The following is a 24,951-nucleotide window of genomic DNA, read 5'->3' as shown; positions in this document are numbered from 1 at the left end:
GGGATGGGGCATTCAGCACTTCTCTGGGCAACCTCTGCCAGGGTTTCACCACTGTCACCACAAAACATTTCTTCCTAATATCTAATCTGAATCTGACAAAGTGGTTTAAAATCTTTACCCCTCGTCTGGGTAAAAAAGTCTGGCCCCAGCTTTAAGCTCCCTTTAAGCACTGAAGCTCAGAGATGCTTTAGCAGGCAAGGGGCCGAGGGGGAGAGGGGAACTTGGTGACAGACAACTCAAACCCCTTTCGGTAAGTGTCAGTGATGTCGGGAATGGGCAGGGAAAAGCGTTTAGGGCAGGAATAACACCTCTGTGCCAACGACCCGCACCTCCGGCGCCCCGCCAAGCCGGCTCCACCCCGCCGCGCCGGGGCCGGGGCCGGGGCCGGGCCAGAGGCAGCGCCCGGGCGGGGACGAGCCGGCCGGGAGGAAGAGGAGGGATTTCACCTGCCCCGCCCGGCCCGCCCCTCCAGGTGCCAGGTGGAGCAGGAAGCGGCGGCGGCGGCGCCGGAGGGGACCCGCGCCCGCCTCGGCGCCGGGCCCATGAGGGGAGATGGCGGCGGGCCGAGCGCTGGCCGCGCTCCTGGCCATGCTCCTGGCCGCCTCGGCGCAGCTGATGCCGCGGGAAGGTACGGACAGGGACAGGGATGGGGATGGGCCGGCTCCCCCACCCTCGGCTCGGTCCCCCCACCCTCGGCTCGGTTCCCCTACCCCCACACCGGTTCCCATCACCCCCACGCGGGGCTTCGCTGCCATCCCCTCCCCGCCGCCCCTCAGGGGCTGCCCCGGCCGGCCGGACCCGCCCGTGCGCGGCTGAGCCCGGCTCGCTTTGGTTTGCGGCACCGTAGGCGAGAGACTGATAACTCTGCTTTTATCCCCGTGTGCTGCTGCTGATTTAATAACTATTAGTTATTTAAAAGGGGCGGGGGTGATAGGGTGGAATCGCATCCGTAATGTTTGTGCGGTGGGACATTTCAGTTTCAGCACTTCTAGTCAGAAGTGCAGCTCCCTTTTCTTTCTCTTGGAAAACGCTAACAAGAAAAATGACTTGATCTTTACATCCTTGCTTGCTGGAGTATTGATTGTGCAAGGAACTTCACAAAGTCCTTGCCCCAGGACGCTAGAGGGGCAGCTGAGCTCTCTGTAAAGAGCAGAAGCTCCTTGGTCTGTGTTCTGTGTGGGATCGTGCCCGAGATTTTCATCAGAGAATGGTATTACTGATATAGAACAACGGGTAAACCGTAGATGCAGGGCAATGGAAAGGTTTATATGCCCAGCTGAGTCAGATGGTTTAATGCCCACTACCAGCTTTGTATCTCTTGAAATTCCTGGATGCTTGTTGAAATCCCATGTATCTAACCCTGCGTGCAACCCCAAAAGAATTCCAGTTATGAACACAGGGACGGTGTGTGGTGTTTTCCTCAATTTCCAAAGCTGCTTGATTGCAAAAAATGCCCATCCTCAAGTCTAAACAATCTATTTTAACTGCTATCTGTAGTCCTTTCAAAGGCTCTTGAAGTATGAGTCCCTATGTACAAAATAACTGGTGAGTTTCTTTAATTTCAATTAAAGAAATTGATGCCTTTTTAATATTTCTATTGCCTTTAACTGCATGGTTCTGCTGAAGTGGAGCTCAGGCCATTATTATCATGAACAATACATGCCAAATGTTTCCTTTGAAATTGGGCAGCCCTGAGGCTTAAGTTTCAAGCTGTGCAGTCTTTTAAATAAAATATTTGCATTTAATGTATTGCCTTCGAGTTAAGTGAATAACAGTGATTTGCCTCTCTAAGCCTCTTCAAAGGAAAAAGAAAATATAATGCTGTTTAATAATTGTGCTTTGTTTTCAGAGTAAACAAATATTTAAAACCTTAGATGGCTCAGCATTAGAAGCAGAGGAGGCAGACTGTCCAAGGATTTTAGCTTAATCTAGAGGAACATGGGAAAAAGAGCTCCCCAGCCTCTGGCCTTGCTCTTTGGCAAATCCTGAAGTTGCTGTTTGCAGCAAAGTTAGTGACAGTTGCACAAAATGCCACTGATGGACCCAGTGGTTTGTTGCCACTGATGGTGGCCCCTCTTCCTACCTTCTTCTGTCCTTTCCTTTCCAGCCGCAGGCTTCCACCCACTGGTCTGTCTCCTGCATAAGTGCCACCCCTCCTGTGTGCCAGGTGCTCTGTCACCCTCTCAAACTCTCCAACGTGGTGCCTTCCTCCTCTTTGAGAAGCCCAAAAGAGAGGTGGCTCAGTCTCAGCCACCTTGGCAGACTGAAGGTTGGGATGGTGTGAGCGGGACGTGAGGCAGAGGGGAATGGTGCCTTCCCGGGTTTGTTGGCACGTGAGACCTCGTGTGTCCTTCCTTCCAATGGGAACTGCTGTTGTTATTGCACAACCAAAACTGTTGGAACATTTCCCTGAGCAAAGGTTCGTCCCGAAAACCCAAGAGAGCTCAGGTTAAGGTTTTCCTCTGCAGGCCTGTGTAGTTGGTAATTTTTAAAGAGTTCCTGTTGCTCTGGTGCTGATGCTGGCTCTGCTGTTGCTGTGCTTTGGCTGCTCCCTTTCCTTGGTTGGAGCTTCCTTCCTTTCAGCAAGGCTGGGTTTAGGCTGGGCGTGCACGTGGGGTGTGGATGAGGCACACGTGGCTCCTTCTTGGGAGTGGTGATGCTCTGGTGGGATGGCTACAAATTTTGATGTTCCTGTTCCTAAAGCTGTCTCTTATCATCCTTGGTGAAGTTCTTTCTCCTCTCACTTCTCTGCTCCACCCTTTCCCAGCAGGTACAGTATTACAGTGGTGTTCCTTTAGGAAGGTGTAGGTGGAGCGTGGCTGCTCACATTGTTCTCAGAGGAGCTTGTGGGTTTTCCTGAGATGCAACTTTATGCGTAAAGTAAATTATCAAGTGAAAGATTGGTTCTAACTTGTAGCTGGAAAACTACAGAAAGAAGTATTTGGTGTGCTGGCTGCGCACGGGCGTGGGAGTGTGAACAGAGTATTGCATATCTGACCTTTGAAAATGTGTTTTCCAACTAAAAATGAGTTTCTTTGAGGCACTAATAATGAAGTTTATCAGGCTTCTGTGCTGTCTATGAAACATAAACGTTTCAGGTTTAAAGTGTCCTTATTAATGTGATAAAATCTGCGTAGGTATTCTGGGCCTTGTCTTTAAAATGTCATTGTTATAATAAGTGAATTTAGAGATAGTGCCATGTTGATTCTTGCTCTACCCTCCAGTCATCTTTTTCTTGGCAACTGACTGATTTGAGTCACACGTCAGTCCTAACATGTAAAGCTGCTTCATTTAATAAAATAAAAACCCCTGAGCTGTTAGCAGGGTCATTCTGCTACTCTGACAGAATATAAATAACAACTGTGTTTGCTCTCCTCTGAAAGTTGGTGGAAACTGGATTATTTCCATTCTGAATCACAATTTGTTCATTCGATTGAGACCTCTCCTTTTAAGACTACAACCAAAGTACATGTGTTGTAACCTTTTTTTTTTTTGCTTGTGTCATGCCGTTATCAGTCTGGAGTGCTAATTTTTTTTTCTCTAGAAACTAATGTGTTTATAGTAAATTATTTATAGTGTGTCTCAGTTCTGGTACTACTACCTTAAATTCTGTACCAGAAAAGACCCCTTTTTTTTTTCCCTTTCACAATTCCAGAACTTTGTGTGTTTGAAATGTTTGTTTTTAAGAGGTGAGCCTTGTCTGTGTGTGTTTTTCATTTGTCTATAAGTCTGAAGGGATGTAGAGGTGATGGGAAGGCTTGAGTGAATGTCTGAGGTGGTGGGAATGTGAAAATTTTGAGGATTAGTACACTGGACTGAATTTATTGTCCATAGCAGCACAAATAACCACCAGTTTGAGTGCCCCCCACTAGAGATCTTCAGTAAGTTTGTTATTTCTGGAGTTGCGTGAATAAAGTTCCTCCCAAGAGCTGGAATCTTGTTCCTGGGCTTACTCATACTCAAAACTGGAAGCACCAACAAATGGCAGCCCCTTGGCTGCAAAGTGGCCCAGGAGAGGAGAAACAGGATGTGATGAGCCAGCTCCTGGGCCTGGCTCCTTAGGTGGCTGTTGGCTTTTTTATGCCTGGGGTTGTCTTTTGATGTGGTGGCTCATCAGCCAAAAATAATTAGGGGAAAGCATGCTGAAAAGGATTATTTCTTGGCACTGATTCAAGGCAAAGGACTAGTCAGGGGAGAAACAAGGTGAGAGGATTGGAGGCTGATGAATCTCATGTCCAGAGTACCGCCAGGGACCTGTGACATGGAGGAGGTTATTTGTTAGCTAGAAGGTTGTCTTCCTCTCTCTTTATTACAATTCTGTATGTTGTCCTGCTGTACTACAGTGAGAGTTTCTGGACAGAAATTGGGGCTTCCTGTATGAAATACAGGAAGAACCTTGCCCCAGCCTGATATCCGATACCATTTGGGTCAGTTGTGCGCTCAGGCTTGTTAATTGCTTATATGAATTATCTTATCTACAGATAATGTTGGAATAGAAAAAAAAGTAGGAGAAAACTACTGAAAAATAATCTGACTTCTTGAAATAATGTAATACCAGCAGCAGTATTTTCACAAATAAGTGTTGCCAGGGTTCTGTTTATTAATGTAGCCCTTATCACTTAGCCTAATTGATATTTATAACAGCATATGGTAAATGAAAAGCTTTGTGATCCACAACTGCCAAACCCTCAGTCTTAGGCAGAGGCTGAACAACTTTGCACTTAGTGCATTCCAGGAATATTTCAAATTGGAAATAGTGTGAAGAACCATCCTGTGCTAAGAGCAAAGTCAAGATACTTTTGGCTTTACCTGTGTTGACTAAAGCTGTGGGTGACAGGGGCATGGTGTGTTTGCAGATTAGTGTAGATGATGGCTGAATAGCTCCTTTCTTCACCAGTTTTTCTTTCTTTTTGATCTCATTCTCATTTGCTTTTTGTAATTGCTTATGGAAAAACATGACCTTCTTCAGGTGCTGAGCAGAAGAGCAGTGAATGTGTGTGGAGTTGTAACCCTTCGTGTTGTGGCTGGGGTGGGATCAGTGGTGATGCTGGGTTATTCCTGGGCCTGTGGGGGAAGCTGGGTGCTGCCCACCACTGCCATGAGTGGAATGTGCCTCTGAGCTGAACTGACCAGTAGTTCTCTTGCAGCAGCAAACTCCTCCTGCTCTCTTCTGGGTGCTCCCTGGAGCTCTCCCTTTGGCTGTTTTCTGGTCTTGGTGTCCTTGCAAGAGCTCCTAGAAAGACTCAGCTGTAGCAAAGCATGTATTAGCTAGAGAATATGGGGAAAATAGTCTTGGATGCCAGTTTTGATCTACATGAGCTCTTTTGTTGGGCTACTCTTGTAACCTTCTGTTAAAATATTTTTTAAAATCTGCACCTTTAATAATTTCTGTAATTTATAAACCTTTGCCTGACAGGGGGGAAAAGCTAAAGATATCACTTAACAAAGCACTTCCAGCAGTTTCTGGGACACCATCCAACTCACTGGTGCTGCTCAGGTGTCTCTGTCGAACCTCGGCTCTGGAGAGGACAACACACCCACTGCAGCAGGGGTTGGCTTGTTGGAACCAAAGCATTAACCAGTTCCTGAAGAGCAGCTGCTGACTTTGTGCTGTCTCAGTAGGATTCAGCCAGCAGGGCCAGGTCACCATCCCTTGATTCGTAAACTTCTCGAATATCTTGGAGACGTTACTGTAGAGTTTCTTCTTGCTTCACATCTGCTTGTGCCACCAGGGTGTGAAGGAAAGGACGTGGGCTGGGCTGCATTGTTGGCTGCTGGCCTTTACAGCCAGAGCAGAGCAACATCTTGAGTTTCTGTACTGGCTGGTGACAGAAGCAAGGGTTTGCTGCCTGCAGCTGAGCCTGCCTGGTGTGGATAGTATTGATAGGACCTCCTGGAAGACCTTCAGCTGAAGAACTGTGCCATGGTGTCTAGTAGATATGCATTTCCATATGTTAGTAAGATCTAGTCTGCCTGTGAGTGCCCAGGCTGCCATTACTGTGGAAAAAGTGTTTTTTAAAAATCTATCTCCTCTACCAGGGATAAAGTCTGTACTTTGCCTATCCTATTGGACACCTTTTAACAAGGGTGCCATAGGGCAGCCTGCTTTGAGCTGTGCCTTTTGGTTTCTTGGGGAACAAAGTGAGTGTGGTTACTTGATGTCAGATACCAGATCAAACTCTTATTTTGGGAGGTAGGATAATGCTGGCATTTTGGAGCTGGTCCTGGATTTTCTGAATCCCTGGCTGTGAGACAGAGGAGAGAGCAATCTTTGAGGAGTGGAAAGAGAGGATTTGGAGTTCCTCAGAAGAGAGACTAAGAGCTGACAGCAGGATGTTTGGTGTGGGAGGGATCCCGATTACGAAATGCGCTTTTACACCTTTGTCAACCAGCGCCAAGACTGCAGAGCTGCTCAGACATGCTCTGAGATGTTGTCCTCTTGCTGGCTTAAATCAAGGTAGGGATAAAAAACTATACAAGCAAACACCTCTTTGATCAAGGCAGGCTCCTGCAGGGACCTGTGTGGTGTCAATGTTTCTCCAGGCAGTGTGACAATTTCTCCTCAAGCTGGGCAGACCCATGTGTCAAACATTTTACACATTGTATGCTGGTGGTCAGCTCATAGACAGGGTTTGCTGAGCTCTCCATCTCACAATGTTGCTTCTACAACACTTCATATCTCTAAAATAATAATTAGGACAAGGCAGCTGAGAGTCAACAGTGTCTCTCTCCCACTTGTGGTAAAAAAACTTCTTTTAAAAAAATCTATTGCATGAGTTATATGTGTCTTAATTATCTTTGAGAAAGGTTCTAGAGAAAGCTGTATATGTACAGAAATGTATAGTTGCTGGGTTTTTTTTCTTCAATTATTTTAAATCTGAAGGTACTTTATTCCTGTTAGGCATTACAAATTAATGAATGAGCAACTTTTGAGTGAGCAGCCTTGCTGGCCTGGGGTGCTGACGGATGTCTGGTGAACTGTGCTGGAATGGCTTGTAACATCACTATGCCAGAAGTGTCTGCCCTTCCTCCTTGATGAGGAGGAAATGACCTACCTCTCGCCTGCTTTGCATCCCCATCCTGGCTATCAGTTCAAACAGTCAGTTTAGAAGAAGTGAAGATTAGGGAGCTCTTCTGTGATGGCTGAGGAATGGCCGTTCTCCCCCAGGAGCCCTCTCCTGAGGCGTGGTTAGCATGGCATAATAGCAATTGGCAACATCTATCTCTAAGAGTTTACAAGCTTTGCAGAGTTTATCACTGTGGTATTCTGGGTGATCCTTTCACAAAATTTGGACCTCATCTCCCAGACAAGTGTGGTGGTGGAAGACAGGTCCTAATACGAGGAGATAATCATGTAATGTGGGGAGTAGTTTACATTTAAGTGGAGAAGGGTTGTCTGTAGTTTGTGATGGTGATCTCTCTTTTGCTGCTCACAGCACTGGTCAGGAGGTGAGGGGAGTCCTAACTCTGTGTCTGTTCCTGACTAACTTGAAAACTGTGAAGGCAGTCACCTGGATTACATTGCAGGTGAGACTGGAGGAGTGGATGACGTTTGGGCAATTGGGTACTGCAGTTGAACTGGAGAGTTGGACACAAATTGTCAAAGATGTTAGTAAGACAGGTGCAAAACAACTGAGTTGGCAAAGCAGGGAGACGTTTACTCTTTCAGATATTCCTTGATGTGCTTTTTGGCCAATTTGAGTGAACCGTGCAGTGAATTGTGATGCAATTCGCAATTCACTGGTGTGAATTCAGTGTGGTGATGAGGTGAAGCACCACCACACTGAGTTACTGTGTTATACCCCGTGCTTCCCACCTTCTTGCCATGGCTCTTGCAGCAGATTGTGTGTAGTGGAATAACCTCAGCAGGCTCTGAGCCTGCCTGCAGGTCAGCATCCCTGCAGGGGCTCGGAAGAGGCAGCGAGCCTCCAGGAGAGCCTGCCAAGCTGTAGTGGCAAACAGCATCCCTGTGCTATCCTCGTCCCAAGCTGGTGGCACAATTCCTGCCGGGAACGAGCCTGTTCTCTGGAGAGGCGTGTTGGTTGTGTGGGTTCAGATCCCCCTGGGGCAGAACAGGCCTTTGGATACGGGTATTTCATAATCAGAGCAAGTTGCTGCTACTCGTCTTGCGGCTCCTCCAGCTCATGAATGGTGGCTGAGTCAGCCCCATCCGACTGGGTTTCGGTAAAAATGGCTGTCACGGAACAAGCCCGTGATTTAACCGGAATGAGCAAACCCACAGTTTCTGTACATAATTCCAGGATAAATTAGCATCTGGGATTTCGTTGCAGGTTTTGTTTTCTTGGTCTGACTGGGGTTTTTTTGGTTGTTTTCATCCACCCAGTCAAGTCGTGTGAAACAATCCATAGATCCTTATGGGTAAATTACTGCAATAAAATGCAGCTGTCAAGCCAAAACTAGTTGGACTCTGTTCTAGCTCCTGCTTTGTGTAGTAAGGCACTTTACATAGCCATAAAATTGCTGTTCTGCCAAGTCCTTTGCTCGTGTATACGTACACATGCTCTGTGTGAGTGCTACTGCCCTATTTGCCAGCTGTCTTCTACATTGCACTCCCTCTTGTACATGAAAAATCTCCTTTTGTCGTTTATATATGCATGTTCAAACTATGAGCTTGTCAGTAAATAAATTTAGGCTCAACTCTCTGGAGTGATTGAACTTGCTTTACACTATGCAGTGTGCTTCTAACACCATTTAAAGAGCTCTGAGCACTAACATAAAAGTTTAGAAATATCATCCTGATAAGAAAAAGCTGTGTTTGTGCAGAGAGGGGCATTACTCTAGCAATAGAGGGATGCTGTGATGAGAAAACTCTCATGAAGGCATTCTGAAATGAACATGAGCAGTAGAAAAATCCAGTTGTGGAAAGGGAGGTTGTTGATTGAGATTAGGGCAGTTGATGAAACATCCAAGGGAGGCTGCAAAACTGTAATTGTTTAGAGGAAAAAAGAATAGGGTGAGATCAGCTGTCTGCATCAGCTATGAACCAGCTCAGGACTGCAGGCTTTACCCCTAACATCTTCTGGCTGAACGATTCCATTGTTGTATAGACAGAGACGAGATCCAGCTTGGCAATGCTTCCTCATGTTGGGTTGGATATCCTGTGTGTCATCCCTGTGCAGCAGCAATAAGGCGTGGAAATTGCTTCTTTTCAAGAAACGTGTCCAGTTACTGGTAATCCTGATAAAAAGGCATGCAGTGGGAGTCACAGACAATCACATTAGTGTGACTCATGGGGAGACTCACTCATGTTTATAAAAGCTCTCCAATGAAGGTGCTCTTTAAGTAGTCCCTCTGTCGTGCTGCTCATGTGTGGCTGTAGTTTGGGGAGTTTTAGCCATTTGTTTGTTTATTTTTAATGACTTTGGGATCACTGCATATACTTCCTGCATGATTCTTTTATTCCACTTTTCCTATTAGATTTGATAGTCTAATGCAGCTTAGCACATCCCTAGCAGCTGGCTGCTGTTGGCATAACAGCACCCCACTCTTATTTCTTGGCCAAAATTATTATCTGTGGATTTTCATCTGTGCAAGCTGTTTGTCTATGCATGGAAGGTGTTTCTTCTTATATGGGTTTCTAGAACACAACTTTGCTGGCCTAATTTGGTACAGATCTGCATCTTTCTTGCCTGCTACTGTGATGATATATATATATATATCGATCATTGAAAACAATTCTGTGATTTTAGGCAGGTTCTGTTTAGGAAAGCTGAGGAATGGGATAAATCTGTGCTAGAAAACAATATTGACCTGACAAATATTTGATATTCTTGCAGAGAGATCAAATGAAGAATGATTATATGGTCATGAAGTCAGCAAGAGGAGCAGAAAGGAGGGGGTGAAAAGCCCAGGCAGCCAAATTTGGGTCTTTCAGGGGCTGGGGAAGAGGATACTTTGTTTTGACCTTTGTAGGACCCTTTGCTTATCTCAAAGCATTGAAAATTTGTGTTCTTTGGTTTCAGCTCAGGGTGTGTATTTGTTTTGATTTTAAACTGGTCACGTGTTTAAGGCTATGCCTAAACTTAATCCTCATGACTAAAAATTAGAGCCCTGTGCCAGCATGTGGTGGAGGAGTGCTGGCTGTTGGTGGTCCTGGTCCCTGTCCTGCCAGGTTGGCCACATGGCTGTGCTGTCCCAGGGATGGGGGAAGGAACAGTGATAACTGTTTGACCAGAGAGTTAGAAACAGACTTTTCAGTAATCCTTATAAACTTACAAGGTGAGTATGACAGTTACCTTGTGCAAGAAAGAAATGTATTTTGTCCATAGTTATTAATTATTTGGTTTATGTTATTAACACATCATATCTGGATGACTTAAACACCAGAAAAGTTATGAACATCATGGTCAAAGGTGTTATGTACACTAGGTGTTGTAAAATAAAACCCCAAGAGAACCCAAAAACAACCCAGTGGTATGGAAAATAGAACTCTGGGTTAGATTGGAAGTAGTTGTTTCACTTTCTTTTCTGGACACTGCTTCCTCCTGAAGAATGAGGAAGAGCAGCACTGAGTAAAGCTTGCTTGGCTTTACTCTGTTCCCCACCCCATGGACATTGCCCCTGCAATTGTCCCCTGTGTGCTTGGAAGGTCATTGTACAGGCAGCTCCCAGGCTACACCATCATCTTTTCTATTTCCTCAGGAAAATCCATATTGAAAACCTCTTTTCTAAGGCAGAAACACAGATGTAAAATGTGCCAGCCGTTGGTTGAGGCAGGAGAGTGCTGTGTAGGCTCTCAGGTCAGAGAACTGTTCTGTCGCTTAAAGGCTGTAAGGAAGTTACTCAGTGACCAGTTACTCACTAATGGTATTAGAGGGTTGGTAAACTTGTGGTTAAAAATATGTGCTGCAATCTGCCAAGCCTCGTGGTCTTTGAGATTTTCATTTAAAACCTTTGATCCTGGAGGCAAATAGGTAAGGCACTTTCAAGGACTTACTAAGTCTTTTGACTCCAAGATTGTGTAGAAAAGCTGCAAAAAGGCTCAAGACCAACGAAACTGAGATAAACACGTGATGGGCTCTGTCTCTGAGTACTCTATTCTGCCCTGCTTCCCCTAGGAGTGGGGTTTTGATCCCTGGTGTTGCCAAACCTGGAGCCACAATGTTTCCAGTGTCAGGGACGGACCATGCTGACTGCTCCATCCCCCGGGCTTTTGCAAAGCATTGCAGTGAAAGTCATGCCCTGCAAAACTATGAGATTCCTGTAAAAATTAGGAGGTTTTTGAGCCTCTCTTCAATAGAACAGATGGTTTTTGTGTGAAATTGAGTCACTAATGCAATAAGCTGCTTTCAGCAGCTGCGATGACTGCAGCTTTGAGTTGGCTGGGTCTGTTTGTTGAGGGTCTCTGGTGTGCTCATGTGCCATTTGAGGGCCGTGCTGATCAGGGGTTCCTATGGTGTGTTCAGCCCTGCTTCCCACAACCCCACCAGGTGAGCCCCTGCATGTCTGGGCTCTGATCAGCATCCTTATCACCCTGCACCAGCAGCAGCTGGTGTGGAGCAGACTGCTGCTCCAGGGATGCTGAGCAGTTGGACAGCGCCTGGGGCATCCTGCAGATGTGTGTGAGCCAGCTGTTCTCCTACACCTTCCTGACATGCTGCCTGCTTATTGGAATGGCTTCGGGGCTCCCTCAGGGCGCTGCTCTGCTGGGTTTGCCAGCACAAATCTTTCTTCATTGAGGTTAATGAGCACGAGGATTCCCAACCTGGCAGATGGGCCGAGCTTTGTCATGCAGCCCTGTGTGATGTACCACTCAGAGCAGAGATGTTTTGAACCCAGCTTGGGGTACCTTTATTTCTAGATCTCTTACTATTTTTTATATGCATGATTTTCTTCTCATATACACTAAAAGCTCAAGTACTGTAGACACTGAGATTCTATCTTCCATACACCAAAATAAGAAATGGAGAACAATGAAAACAAGCAGCAGAAAACTTACTGTCTGTCCTGTCCTCAGATTTTCACCTGGGGCTGGGGTATGGTTGACTTTACTGCAAACATGACTTATTTCAGCCAGGGCTGGCCTCATTACTTGCTAAGCATCCAACTGAAGTTAATAATAGTCATCTTGAACGTCCAGTCAGTACTCTCTGGTGTCTTATATTATGTGTATATTTTTAGAAGACAATCAGGTTTGAGTCATTTTTTTGATAAACTGCCACCTGTGAAATAAAAGATTATTCAGCAAGCAGTTTATTCAGTGACTCCAGTATTTCCTGTGAGAGCTGTTCCTGCATCTGGCAGTACTTGAGGATGGGTTGAAATCTGAAATATTTCCCAAAAGCTGTGAATCAATGATGGTTGTGTCTGAGATGGAGAGGAGGTGTGCAAGCACACACTCTGTTCCAGGCCACAAATGCCTTCTGTGCTGGTGAGGGGCACTACACAGACATCCTGTACCTTCAGGGAATGAGTTGTGAAGGATGGGGAGGGTGGGAGAGGACCGTGACTGCACCTAAAAGTATCTGTTGGTTTGTGCTTTTGGTATTGCTGGAATACCTCATCTGGCCTGCAGTAATTGTTGAGGTATACCCAGAAATTAATCTCTTACCATTGTCTGTGATTAAGCTAAAGCTTGTTTTTTTGTTTGACCGCTGAATAAACTTCCTGGCTTGATGGGCGCCTTCAGAAATGAAGCAGGCTGTGTGATAACAAACTGAAAACAAAAATCAAGAGAACAACAATTTGGAAGGAATAGCTGAGCTACTTTTTAACTGTGAAATAAATGACAGTGATGAGGGTAAATTGGAGCAGAACTGATTGTGCACAAGTTCCCTGTATACCTCTCCTGGGCACATGCAGCAAATATGTTTTTATGTTGTCTGTGCTGGAGAGAGAGGAGGCAATTTCTATTGGTACAGCACCAGAGGCTCCTGAGAGGTGGATGCTGATATTCCTTTGGACACTGTGGCATCTGTGGGGCTGTGTGGAGAGCCTGGTGTTCCTCATATGGCTAGTAACAGAACACCTCTGTTCTATGTATTTTTTCTTTCTTAGCTTCCTTTACAATCTCTCTTCATAAAGCGGACAACACCACAGTGACGATTAAACTTGGTCGTCAATCGAACTGTCAAATCCGCATGAAATATGGCATCGTGTCTGAACTCAAGATAAAGCCTGGGGACAATGTGACTTTTGCCTTCACCTGTGGTACTCCAGAGAAGTATTTCATCACGGAAATTCAGAAAAATATTGGTAAGATACAGATTTTTGATTTTTCCCCAGTAGTAATTTTCCTCTAGTAAAACCAAATGCTTTTTTTCCTGCTGCTGTATTGAAGTCTCTGCCCTAATCTTAGGTAAGAAGAAATCTTTGAGCACTGATAAATAACCTTGAATGACTGCTACAGCTATGCAAGCTGCAGAAGTCTATATTGCAGCTGGCAGAATTAATGTTGACTCGGCTGTGCTGGAAACAGCTAGAATGCAGTTTGCTGCATTAATTCCTTGCTGCTTTTCCTTTTCCCACAATTTATAAACCCATCAAAGAATCTTTTTGTTCCTGACAAAAGCCTCTGAACACTTATAATAATATATTATGTATTTGATGAACAGCTTGGTTGTGTCTATAAGGACAACAGAAACACTGAAGACCTGCACATGTTTCTTTATGTTTAATGAATGCTATTGAAGTCAAGAAACTGTAAATTCAGAAGTTTAACTAAAGCTTCTTCTTGCTTTGAATGTTGTCCCTGGTGTATGTACTCTTTAATGGCATGAACATGTGCTCCTTCTCAACTAGATCCCAAACTTCATTGGGTATTCAGTCTTTAGTAACATCTTCATTATTTTTGGGGTGATGTTCAAGAATAATTCTCTTCGTGTTTTGGAATTTATCCATATGATTCATGCAGATAGCAATGCTCACTGTAGCTCATATGTTTGAAAGACACACTAGTGATATTTCTTCTTTAAAGTTGAAGCCTAGACATGGATTAAAGTTACTTATTTTGAGTGTCAATCAGTTGCTTAGATTTTTCAGATAAAAGTTTTCTGGCTTGCTCCCAGAATCCTGCAGTGGCATTTGTTATTGTTAATCTGGACACCAAGGGAAGAAAAATACAGTTCCTGGCAAGGAGTAAAACATTTAAAGGTTAATTATTTGCCAGGAACTCTCTGGGGGATGTGGGATAAAATGGATTCTCTAGATCTGTGGTTTCCAGCTCTCTTGACACTGCATTTGTCCTTTTTGTCCGTTCAGACTCTGCCCTACTCACTAAATACCTTCTAAATTCTTCAGCAAACAAGGCGGAATACTAGGAACAATGAATCCCTCCTGTTACTCAGCCTGACTAAAGCAGGTTTATCCTGTCTGTTCTATGGGCTGGGAGTCCTGTTTGGAGACAGCCTGTGACCATGTTAGAGGAGTGTCTTTTAGTGCACATAGAAGAAAACATGAGTGCAACCTGAAAATTGTGATAATAGCAAGGAAGGGGAAGTATCAAACTCCCCTTTTAATGGAATGCTTTCCAGAGTGTATCACAGTTCTTCTCTCTCTGCATTTAGACTGTGTGTCAGGCCCATGTCCCTTTGGAGATGTTCATCTTTACCCACCGGGGCTACCTCGCCTTAACAGGACGTACATCTGGGACGTGAAGGCAAGTACAAAAGCTGGGCTTGAACTAAAATTTTCTACCTCCTGGCTAAGGCAGATTGAACCAGGAGAGATGTGCCCAGACGCCGTTAGCTACAACATCAACAGCTCTATCGATAATGCCACGGTCAACATCGGCACTTTCTGCAGGAACGGCTCCGTGTCCCGCATCAAGCTGCTGGGAGGAGTTGTCCTGTCCCTGCACCTCCCGTGGCACTTGCCTCTCACCACCTCAGGCTTCAACATAGCCAGCAGGGCTTCCATAAAACGTGAGTAGTGCAGCTGCCTCCTGCAGACTGCAGCAGAATCTATTTCAACCTTTCTTCACAGCTAACCTTCCAGTTTTGGTGCTGCTATCCCTAACTCCCTTTCACTTCATCTGTTCTGGAAACTATTGTTGTAGGATTTTTAGTTTAGTTAGATGGTGCTCTTCTGGAGTCAAAGTATTTGATGTACATTAATAATTTTAAGTCTCTTTAAACTTCCTAAAACTTCAACATACCTGCTTTCTTGTTTTTGTGAATTCAGCTAGGTGAGACAAAGTAGTATAATTAGAATGAGCCAGAGACTTTTTTGTTGGTTGAAGTGTGTAGTTGGGCTTGTTTATTTTTTAAAAAAATTCTTTAACTTCTGGAGCCTCAAACCAATACCTCTCTTCAGGAGAGGAGTGTGGGAAAAGGTGAAGCAGTGCCTGGAAGGAGGCTGCATAAATACATTTATCTGTTTCAACCTGCACAGTAACATAAACCATTGTGTAATAATCTTCCTAAAATACCTGGAATATTATACAGCAATCAGTGGGTTACTTTGTGATCTCATGACAAAACTTTCTCTGTACTTGAATTCTAGTGCTGTTGCTATCAGTTATAAAAGAAACCTGGTCCAGGTTCAAGCTTCTAGAACATGAGTGTTTTGTATAATTCCTGGCACTCCTTACACTTGCACATCATCACTGGAGTCCTAGAGTGGGACCATAATCTCTATGTACCCAACTTCACACTGCCAAGAGTCATCCAAGGATAAAGTGTCTAATGCAGCCTGCATGTTTCACATTTGTGTTTTAATATGCCTATCTGAGGCTCTTTGCTGGTGTGCTTTTGTTAAATTTAGGAGGTTTTTGTAAAGAGAGCCACGTGTTGCTATAAAAGCTTGCATCTTTTGTTTCCCAAAACCCAATGAAGCAGAAGCACTTGTCAGGTTGTGTGTTTGCTCTTGCAAATCCAAATGTAGAATTAGGAATTAGGATCTTGCCCTTGCCAATAATAAAGGCTTGTCTGTCCATGTGCTTGAAAGGTTAACCTGTTAAACTTCAAATGCAGTATTAATACATTCCTTACCTTTTCTGTAACTGAAGACATAAGAGTCAATTCAAATATATGTTTTAGTCTGAACGTTTTGTAATAACCTAACCTGTAGCTGGAGTGGGTGATCTCACTGTCAAAATAAAGACTCTGCTTCTTGGGTGCTAGATATGCCAGTGTGTCTTCAGTAACTGGAATTTTATATGTTGTGATTCCCTCCCTGTTTTAGGGTTATGCATCATTGAATCCGTTTTGAAGAGGGAGTCTTCAATCACCCTGATGTCCCCTAACTACCCGCTGGGCTTTCCAGAAGACGAGCTGATGACGTGGCAGTTTGTGATTCCTCCCAACCTGAGAGCAAGCGTGTTCTTCCACAACTACAGCCTGTCCAACTGCGAAAGGAAGGAGGAGAGGGTGGAGTACTACATCCCCGGCTCCCCCAGCAACCCGGAGGTGTTCAAGCTGAGCGACAGCCAGCCTGCCAATATTGCTGGCACTTTCAACATGTCCCTGCAGGGCTGTGACCAGGATGCCCAGAACCCCGGCATTCTTCGCCTGCTCTTCCAAGTTGTTGTTCAGCACCCGCAGGTTGATGAGAGTAAGTACCTGCCTGCCTCTTTTATGGCTTTCAGATGTCTGGCATGAGCACCACAAGGGAGATAAATACTCTTTTTTGTTATTTTCCTTGAACTTTGTCCCTCTGTGAGTTTAAGGAGATTGCCAAGCAACGCTGAGGCCTGTTTTATTGCCCAGGTACCACTGGCCACCTGTACAGCAAGGCGAGCAGCGATGCTGAAATGTGCAATTTGCAGTGGACTATTTGGTGCTGATGTGTTTTTTACACTGTAACTTATAAATGGAGACTCCTTTCTACTTCCAGCACCTGAATGATGTAATTGAAAAATGCCTGCAACAGTTCTGCTTTCAGACATGATACTCAAGATTTTAAAGGTCATTCTTTAAAGCATGAACCCAGTTTTTTGTTCCCTGCGTGAGCAGTTGCTCCTAACAAGGTGAAACCCGCTGTCATGGTAGATAGCAAGATCTGTGGTATTATTAACTGGTGAATTGAGAGATGTAAAATTGTCTCTGTATTGGTGATGACATTGATATGCATCTTCCTTTCCTTTCTTCCTTCGAGTTTTAATTTTGCTTCCTAGAGGAAGCTGAACATCAACAAGTGTGAAGAAGTCACATTAAATACAAAAGTTGTCAGTAAGATATTCCACTAATAATATCCCCTCCATACTTGGATGTTCTTTATATTTCTTTATACTGAGAAAATAATTTTTTTCTGTTTTCTAGCCCCAAATTCAGATTGGTTTAGCACAATGACTTATAATACCAGAGCATTTATCTAAAAACAGAAATAAAAGGCCTGTCTAGGTAATGAGCCATGGAGTTAGTGATTTAGCCTCTGACTTTGCAACTCTGACCCCAGTTCAAGGTGAAGGTTAATAATCAAGGTGCACTTACTGCAAAAGAGCAGGTGGAGGAAAGTACACACTCAACTGCCACTGTGTCAGGAGCTACTTAGCGGTTTCTAGGCAATTTTAGAGAGAATAAGGTTTGAATGATTTGTGCCCTGAAGTCACATATCCATAAAGGATCTGTAGCATCTCACCGTTACAGTTCTTTCTTCTTTGGCTGTCTAGCCTGGCTCTGTTTATGAACAGCAGATCCTGACAGAATTGCTCTTAACAAAATTGTGTTTGCTTACATTTATTGTGTGTTGCATCTCGGAAGCTAGACAGAATGAAAACATTATATTCAGTTAATCAGCTTTATCTCCCTTCTTCTTTCAAAAGCAAAAAGAATTTTAATATATTTATGGCCAGGAGACAAAACGATAATCACGTAAAAAATCAAAAACAGGTTGTCATTCCGGGAATGAAATGCAAGTAATAAACCATTTGAATTTAAGAGACAACAGTGGTTTCTCTAGGGATTTTATAGGATTTCATGATTGATTTTGTAGTTATATAAGTTCCATCAAAGATTCAAATTCAGCCCTCAGGTTGCCATCTGCAACATTGCTCTTATTAAAAATGCATTGCTATCTGCATATTCTCAAAGCTTCCCAAACATTTGGGTATTCCACAGCTGTCTGTGGTGCTTGTCATTAAGTAAGAAGAAAATATGGCTCTTTCCAGTCACAATAACTTCTTGATCTAACTCTTCCTGTGTTTAGCTGCTGCAGGAAAATACATTCTGAAAAATTATAACCTTGCGGTGGGAGTCCTAGGTTAGTGCTTGGTTGTGCCAATGACTTGGATAATTCCATTTGACCACTTGCCTTTTTGTCTGCCTGATTTCTCACACAGGAGAAAGCTATTTTATTCACCTTTTGTGTATGACTTTGAGATCTGTAGCTAAAGCTAAACCAGAAAATGAAGAGTAGTAATAGAATATGTATGTATATAGATGCACTATTTTCCCCCCTGTCCTTTGTAGAATCATTGAATGGTTTGGGTTGGAAAAAACCTTAAAGATCATCCAGTTCCAAACTGACCCACCGTGGGCAGGGACACTTCCACCAGGCTGGCTTGCTTTTTTTGACATCAGAGAGAGGTGCCTTAGTAACAGCACCAGGATGTTGCATGGATCCAAAATCTCTTTCCACATGACAGTCAACCTTTATGAGCCACACTTGCATTTTTTTTCCTCTTTCCTTCTGTTTTCTCCTTCCAGATGTTCCAAGAAGAGGTGAAGGAAGTTCTGCTTCACACTGTGCTTCTTGGCTGTAATTGCTCTGGGGTGTTTTTCATTGCAGATGTCACCCATTTGGTCGACCTGAGCAAGGAGAAGAACATGACTGTGACAATACACATGGAAGGGTGGCCCAGCCGCACGCCCCTCATGTCTGAGCCCATATGCCTGATCTGCAAGGATCCTCGCACCTGCGACCGTGCCTTGACTTTAACCTCTGGTGCTGTCTACAGGATCTCCTTCCTGTGCAAGGACTTGTCCCAGCTGAGGATCACGGCTGAAAAAGGCATAGGTACTACCAAAGTGGCTCAATGCTGTCTCTTAGGCAATGCTTTTGCATGTTTTTCCCCAGGGGTCAACCAAACTTGTTCCCTTGCTTTGGCTTTAAATGTATTGAGGTTGGAAACCAGGTGTTGGCTAGCTGGGAGATGGGTGCAATGAATCTGGAAGTGACCTTGTTTGGTACATCATTCTGTCTTTAAGAATAGAAACTGCGTAGCTATTCCTAGAAGAGAAGAGATAGAAGTCACCTAAGTCACTGCAAATTATGGAAACAGAGCCAGAGACCCATAAATCTGCCCATGAAAATGCAGGACCAAAGTTTCCATCAGGAGTGCATCTTGTGCATGCATGTCCCCTTGATATAGGATTTCCCCAAATGCTTTCAACTACAGGTAGAAAAGAGATTTGAAGTATCTCAACCTTGACTGGTCTGCAGCAGTGTCACAGTCAGCAGATATATCTTGAGTGAGGGCCTTTGAATATGTTTCTGCCTTCTGCCTGTTTCTTTGGTGTCCTGCACCTGTTAAGGAGAACTCTTTAAATCCAAACAATACACATTTGGATAAAGGTTACTAAGAGAGGATATTTTCTTAGGTAGATCCTTATCTTGGCCTGTAATGCAAACCTGACAGTACTCTGCATGTGCCCAGGTATTTCCTGTGCAAGAAATACTCAGCTCTTTGGGTTTTGTTTTTGTTTTTGCAGGCTGTATGGATATTCGTTGGTGTCAGAAGAAGATTTATTCCCTTTCAGTGCCCAAGGCTATTACCCGATTGCCAATTCGACTGCATAAGTTTAATTGGAAGCTCTTGGCCACTGATATGATCAACGTAGAAATTACGTCTCCGTCCTTGAAACTTCAGCAACATGTCCCAGAGCAGAGGTGCAACACGAGCTACAGTTACAGCATTGTTAGTGCCACCCCAGAGACAGAGCTGAATGTTGGTGTGTTCTGTCCTGGTGGATCTATTGAAAAGATTCAGATGAGGAATAATATCACCATATCCTTAAAAACATTTGGTAAAGGATTCATCAATGAATCTATCCCTCAGGATCTGAAAATGTCTTTTGTGCCACATATTAAAGGTAAGGTAGTAGATTTTGTACTACTTTGTTGTACAGGGATAGATCTCTCAATAGGCTTAGTAAAGCACATGTGGGTGAACAGAAATTAGGAGTTTAATCCTTTAGCAATGGCCGTATTACTAGACTCTAGAATCAGTCTTTATCTGAACCAGCGATGTGGTTTATTTCGGGAAGAGAGAAGGAGCTTTGTATTCCAGGTAGTGGATAGTTGATTGTGCCAAATTGTGCAGGTATGTCTGTGTTTATTGTGATAACACTGGTGTGGGAAAGGACAATAATTATCAAAACTAAGTTTTCTTTTCTTCTTTCCCTTTTGCTACAGATGAGTGCATATTCACCGTGAGCCCAAATCCAAAAGCTAAAGTTTACTTGCAGACTCCCAACTCGCCTTATGGTTTGCCTCCTTACGTTTCCATATCCTGGTTCATCACTGTGCCCAGCAAGCAGACTGCCCGCCTCAAGTTCTCCAAGGACCGCATGGGCATCGCCTGTGAGACGGGCCGTGCCTTCGTCAACATCAAGGAGGAGACGCCAGGAGCAGAGGAGATCGTGCGCCGCGAGGACGAGCTCCTGCCCCAGCCCCGGAACATGCTCCACAGCTTCTGGGTGAACGTCTCCAACTGCAGGCCTGTGGATAAGGAGCAGCTCACCTTGCAGTTCTGGGTGACTTTGGCTGACAAGCAGCTAGGTGAGTGCTGTGAGGCTGTGGTGCTTTGTTTTCTGCTTGTTTCCTTGCTTTCCCTTGAGGTAACACTAATGGACGATGGTCCTCCTTGGATGAGGTAACAGTAATGGATGATGGTCCTTCTTGGGTGTCGATTCCTGCCTTTGGAAAAGTCTGTCCTCAAAAACCTCAAGAGTTTCATCTGGATATTTCTAGGAGCTGGGGAAAAAGGAGGGGTTTTAATGTGGTATGGTTTTTTGGGGGGCAGGAGGTGTGTTTCTGGGTTTTCTTTCATTGGTGCAAGAAATGGCAAGGATTGAGGTAGTAAGACTAGATTTCATTAAAAAAAAATTTAGTTTTTTTAATTGGAGGTAACAGATAGAATATATAATAAGATCAAGTGATTTTTTTCCCTTCCAGGGTCACAGACCTAGTGAACAGCTTGGGATTTGATTATGCAAACTTATTCATCCAAGTAGTCCTCACTTCATGTTAGCAGTTCAATTAGTCTCAGTGTTCACATGAGCAAGAAATCCTCCCTAGGACAGGTCTGACCATTTAATGGAGATTGGGCCCTGATGCTAGCAGCAAATTCTGTTTCCTTGTTCTCTTTCATCTCCCTGAAACATAAACAGGTTTTAAAGAAAAGATGAGGGGGCATTTTTAGGGTAGGCTTTGCTTATGTAAATTTGTTTCACATTTGCACTTTCTAATTTTTTGATCTTATTTTTTTAAATCTGTACTTCTTTTGAAACTTGCAGCATTTTTCTTTGCTTATGCATGGACTCCCCTAATCAATTTTATGACTCCTAGAAAACCACAGATCAACACAACCTGTGTATTTCAGAGGAAAGGACTGTTTTGAGGGGAATCTATGGAAATGTCACTATTTCTTCTTTTGAGTCCTTCTCTGTTTCTTTCTGTGCTTTCATCTCTTCCTTGCTTGTTCAGCCAGAGACGCGTGAAGTGCTGTAGGTAAGTTTAGCAGTGCATGGAGCTCTATCAAAAACTCTTGGAGGTGGGTGGGTTGGTTGGGTTTTTTGGTTGTCCTCTGCTGCCAGCAGCAGGAGTTTGTTGTTGCTTGGCCTCCAATCTCTTGGAAATGGCTTGTGTTGCCCTGTGGCAGGCATGGCTTAGGAACTTCTGCTCTGCCAGCAGCTGCTATGCTTAGAAGGTCTTAAAGGGGTTCAAACCCAGAGAGATTTTAGGAGATAGCTGGATGTTCCTTCTTTTGTTCAGTGTCCTTGTTCCTTGTCTCTTTGCAGACCTTGGAATCATACTGGCTGTGGTGGCTGGGGCTGGAGTTCTCACAGTGATTGGACTGACCGTGTGCTGTGTTAAGAAGAAGTAAGTTCATAATTCTGCATGTGTAACTTTGTAGTTCAGGAGGGCATTTTGGGAGAGCTGCTGGGCCCTCTGTTTCATGTGTTGATATCCTTTGAACCAGGGTCTAAAGCATGAGGAAGGCAGGGTGGAAGTAGTGTTGACCCCAGGAATGCTTCTTTACTCTAAATTGACAAACTTCAAGAGCAGAGCAGCATTCCTGGAGTCACATTACTTCAACCTACAGAGCACTGCTTACCTTGGCCTTAAGTGCAGGCTTTTGGGTGCACTGTGACTCGGGTGTTGGTTGGACTTCCTCAGCAGTCCATGCAGTGTGAAATCCCAATGACTGTGGCTGTTGCATGCATGACTCCACTCAAGTCTTTGTTCAAACAAGCTGTGAACTCACGCAGATACACTAAGAGTTTTCTTTCATGCATACAGCCTCCAGCAACTTCTGGAGTTTGTACATCAAGTGGGAGCAATTTTCTGTGAGTTGAGCCCTTGGGGAGAGAAGTGGGTTGTGCAAAGCTTACATGCATGGCATTACTCATACAAGCAGAGTCTGGAGTCATTGATAGCCTGGGCTTTCTCATACATGTATGCTCAGTGCTGTCAAGGTGCTTGGTTGGTCCTGAAGCTGTAGAGCTGGAACGAATTTATGCAATAGGGTGACTAGTGCAGTTAGGGACACATTTTCCTGCCACAAGGAAAGACTTCACAAACACAGGCTTAGAAGTCTTCAGTTCAGCCTTTGTTCTTTACAATTTAGGGGCAGTCAGTCAGGAAAGCATAATTAAGAAAAATTCGTTTGTCTTTCATTTTGACCCACTACCTTGTCTTCAGTAACACAGCCTTGTTTTTGTGAGGATCTGATGATCTCTGGGTCTTACAAATGCCCATGGAAACTGTGGGATTTGTGCACAGCCAGAATCCCAGTGCTTGGGAGACAATTGGAGTTAAACTTGCAAACTTCAGGGTCAGCAGAGCAGCAGTGGGTAACCAAATAGCATGAAGTTGTTTTCTGGTCTGTTAAAAGAGGATGTCTAGGCACAAGAGTAATTTCTCCCAAAATTGCAGGTAAAGCCTTTAATCCAGGTGGGCTGCCTGACACTGTGTGCTTGGGATGAGTGAACAGAAGCTGTTGTTACTGAGTTCCAGCACGCCAGACGTGTTGTTTTTGACCTGTTAACAATTTCACCTCTGTAACAGGAAGAAGAAAACCCAGAATCCCATGGTCGGAGTGTACAATGATAACGTGAATACCCAGATGCCTGGAAGAAAAGGCTCATTCAGAAAAGGGAGGCAAAACAATGAGTCTCATGTCTATGCAGTTATTGATGATGCTGTGGTCTATGGACACTTGCTGAAGGAGTCCAATGGCTCAGTCTCTCCAGAAGTTGATGTCTACCGGCCTTTTGATGGACCCATTGGTAGCATGCCACCTTCTCCACCTCCATTCTCCTTCAGGAAAGACATTAAACGCTCTTCTAACCCCAAGGAGGAGCCTCTGCCCCTGATGGACATAGACCAAGACAATTACACGTTTGCTCATCAGAAATCAGGGCAGTCAGAGGACAATGGAGATGCAAATAAAAAGGATAAGGGAGATACAAGTGTGCCCCTGCTGGAAAATAAGGAACGGGATGGTTTAGTGGAGTAATTTTATGCCAGGTATAGCAGTTTCCTCTGGAAACACAGGTGTAAGGACAGTGGTCTAAGACAAAAACATACTGAAGAGGAGTGTTATTTTTAAATATGTTTTTATCTTGTTTTGTTTCATTTGCGTGTTTTCAGTTGTTTTTTGTCCTTTTTTTTTTTACTTCAGCTGTTGATAGCTTTCAGTTTTAAAGTGAACACCTAGCAAACTCAATTCCAGTCAGGACTCTCCAGGACTGGTGTTGAAACAGGTGCCAAAGGTGTGCTTCTGCTTTTTACTATATGGGCATCAGGAAAGTTAATTCCTAACCACCAGCTTAAAGCTGGCCCCTGGTGGTGGGGAGAGTGTTCTGTCCAGTATTTCCTCCTGTCACAAGCCATTGTTTGCCTGAGTGTTGGTTGGTGACTCCTAGCAGATGCAGACTGCATCCCTGTCTTAAGGCAGCTCCAGGTTGCGCACACCCAGGCAATCTGACCAAATCCAAAAAATCTAAAATCTGACTGTCCCTTCCATCACTTGTAGCTTGAAAATCCATCAGATTTAGCATGCCAGTGGCTATGTGAGTGTAGTGAAAGACCATGTGTGCTCTCTGGAAGAGCTCTGTGCCTGTAAATCAGTGTGATCATTTGAGCTTGGACTCTTCTCCTTCAGAAGATAAGTTATGGATTTTCTCTAAGTTTCAGCTGATGTTGTTATACTTGGATTCCACCATGTGAGCTTACACCAAAGACTGTTTTATTTGCTCTTTGACAAAAACAATTTCAAAAGTCTAAACCAATTTGTGGCTCTGTTCAGGTGCCCGTGACATTCACATTTTACTAATACCTTGCACTTTTGGTTGAAGTGAGAGTAAGGATTCGATAAAGAAATAATGATGTGGTCATTCAGCTGTTTACCAGTGCTTTTCATTTCACCTGTTACTAAGGTTTAAAATACAGGGTAAAGAAAATAGTTTACAGCAGCTGGTGTCTGTAATGCAAAGAATGAATCCACAAGAAAAGCCTAGATGTTTTAAATCTTTTTTTTTTTTTTTTTTGTGTATCAATCTGAATTTAGCAACCGTGTTGTTATGATGGTGGGGACACTTTGACTTCTGGCAGAACTTACACTTCAGTTGTCTAGCTGCCCCTGAAAGGTATCTCTTGAAATCAGGTCTTATTTAAGTGCTGTAGTTAGCATGCCCCTCAGTTTCTGTGCCTTTGACAACACGAGGACCAGATTCCTTGTGGCAATGAAGTTGCTTTTTATATACAAACATCTGTCCAGGTGTGCAGTTTACTGAGGATGTTTGTAATTTTGTGTGCAGCACTAGA

The 24,951-nt window shown here is 44.1% G+C and overlaps 1 protein-coding gene across 1 annotated transcript; it reads left to right on the top strand.

The window, feature by feature from the left end:
- Positions 1 to 434: 434 nt before the first annotated feature.
- CDCP1 (CUB domain containing protein 1) lies at positions 435 to 24,951 on the top strand. Its single transcript, XM_059484623.1, has 9 exons — positions 435 to 628; positions 13,018 to 13,215; positions 14,526 to 14,882; positions 16,144 to 16,512; positions 18,688 to 18,915; positions 19,611 to 19,991; positions 20,314 to 20,679; positions 21,921 to 22,002; positions 23,191 to 24,951. Exons 1-9 carry the CDS (start codon positions 553 to 555, stop codon positions 23,639 to 23,641), a joined length of 2,508 nt encoding a protein of 835 aa, XP_059340606.1. The 5' UTR covers positions 435 to 552; the 3' UTR covers positions 23,642 to 24,951.

This window comes from Ammospiza nelsoni, chromosome 1, assembly GCF_027579445.1.
Source record: "Ammospiza nelsoni isolate bAmmNel1 chromosome 1, bAmmNel1.pri, whole genome shotgun sequence".
NCBI lineage: Eukaryota > Metazoa > Chordata > Aves > Passeriformes > Passerellidae > Ammospiza > Ammospiza nelsoni.
This window is presented reverse-complemented; position numbering and strand designations above follow the sequence as displayed.

Coding starts and splice junctions, on each gene's coding strand:
- CDCP1 (XM_059484623.1), top strand. CDS start 553: ATGGCGGCGGGCCGAGCGCTGGCCGCGCTCCTGGCCATGCTCCTGGCC. Junction 18,916..19,610: donor CACGGCTGAAAAAGGCATAG/GTACTACCAAAG, acceptor TTGTTTTTGCAG/GCTGTATGGATATTCGTTGG. Junction 19,992..20,313: donor TTTTGTGCCACATATTAAAG/GTAAGGTAGTAG, acceptor CTTTTGCTACAG/ATGAGTGCATATTCACCGTG.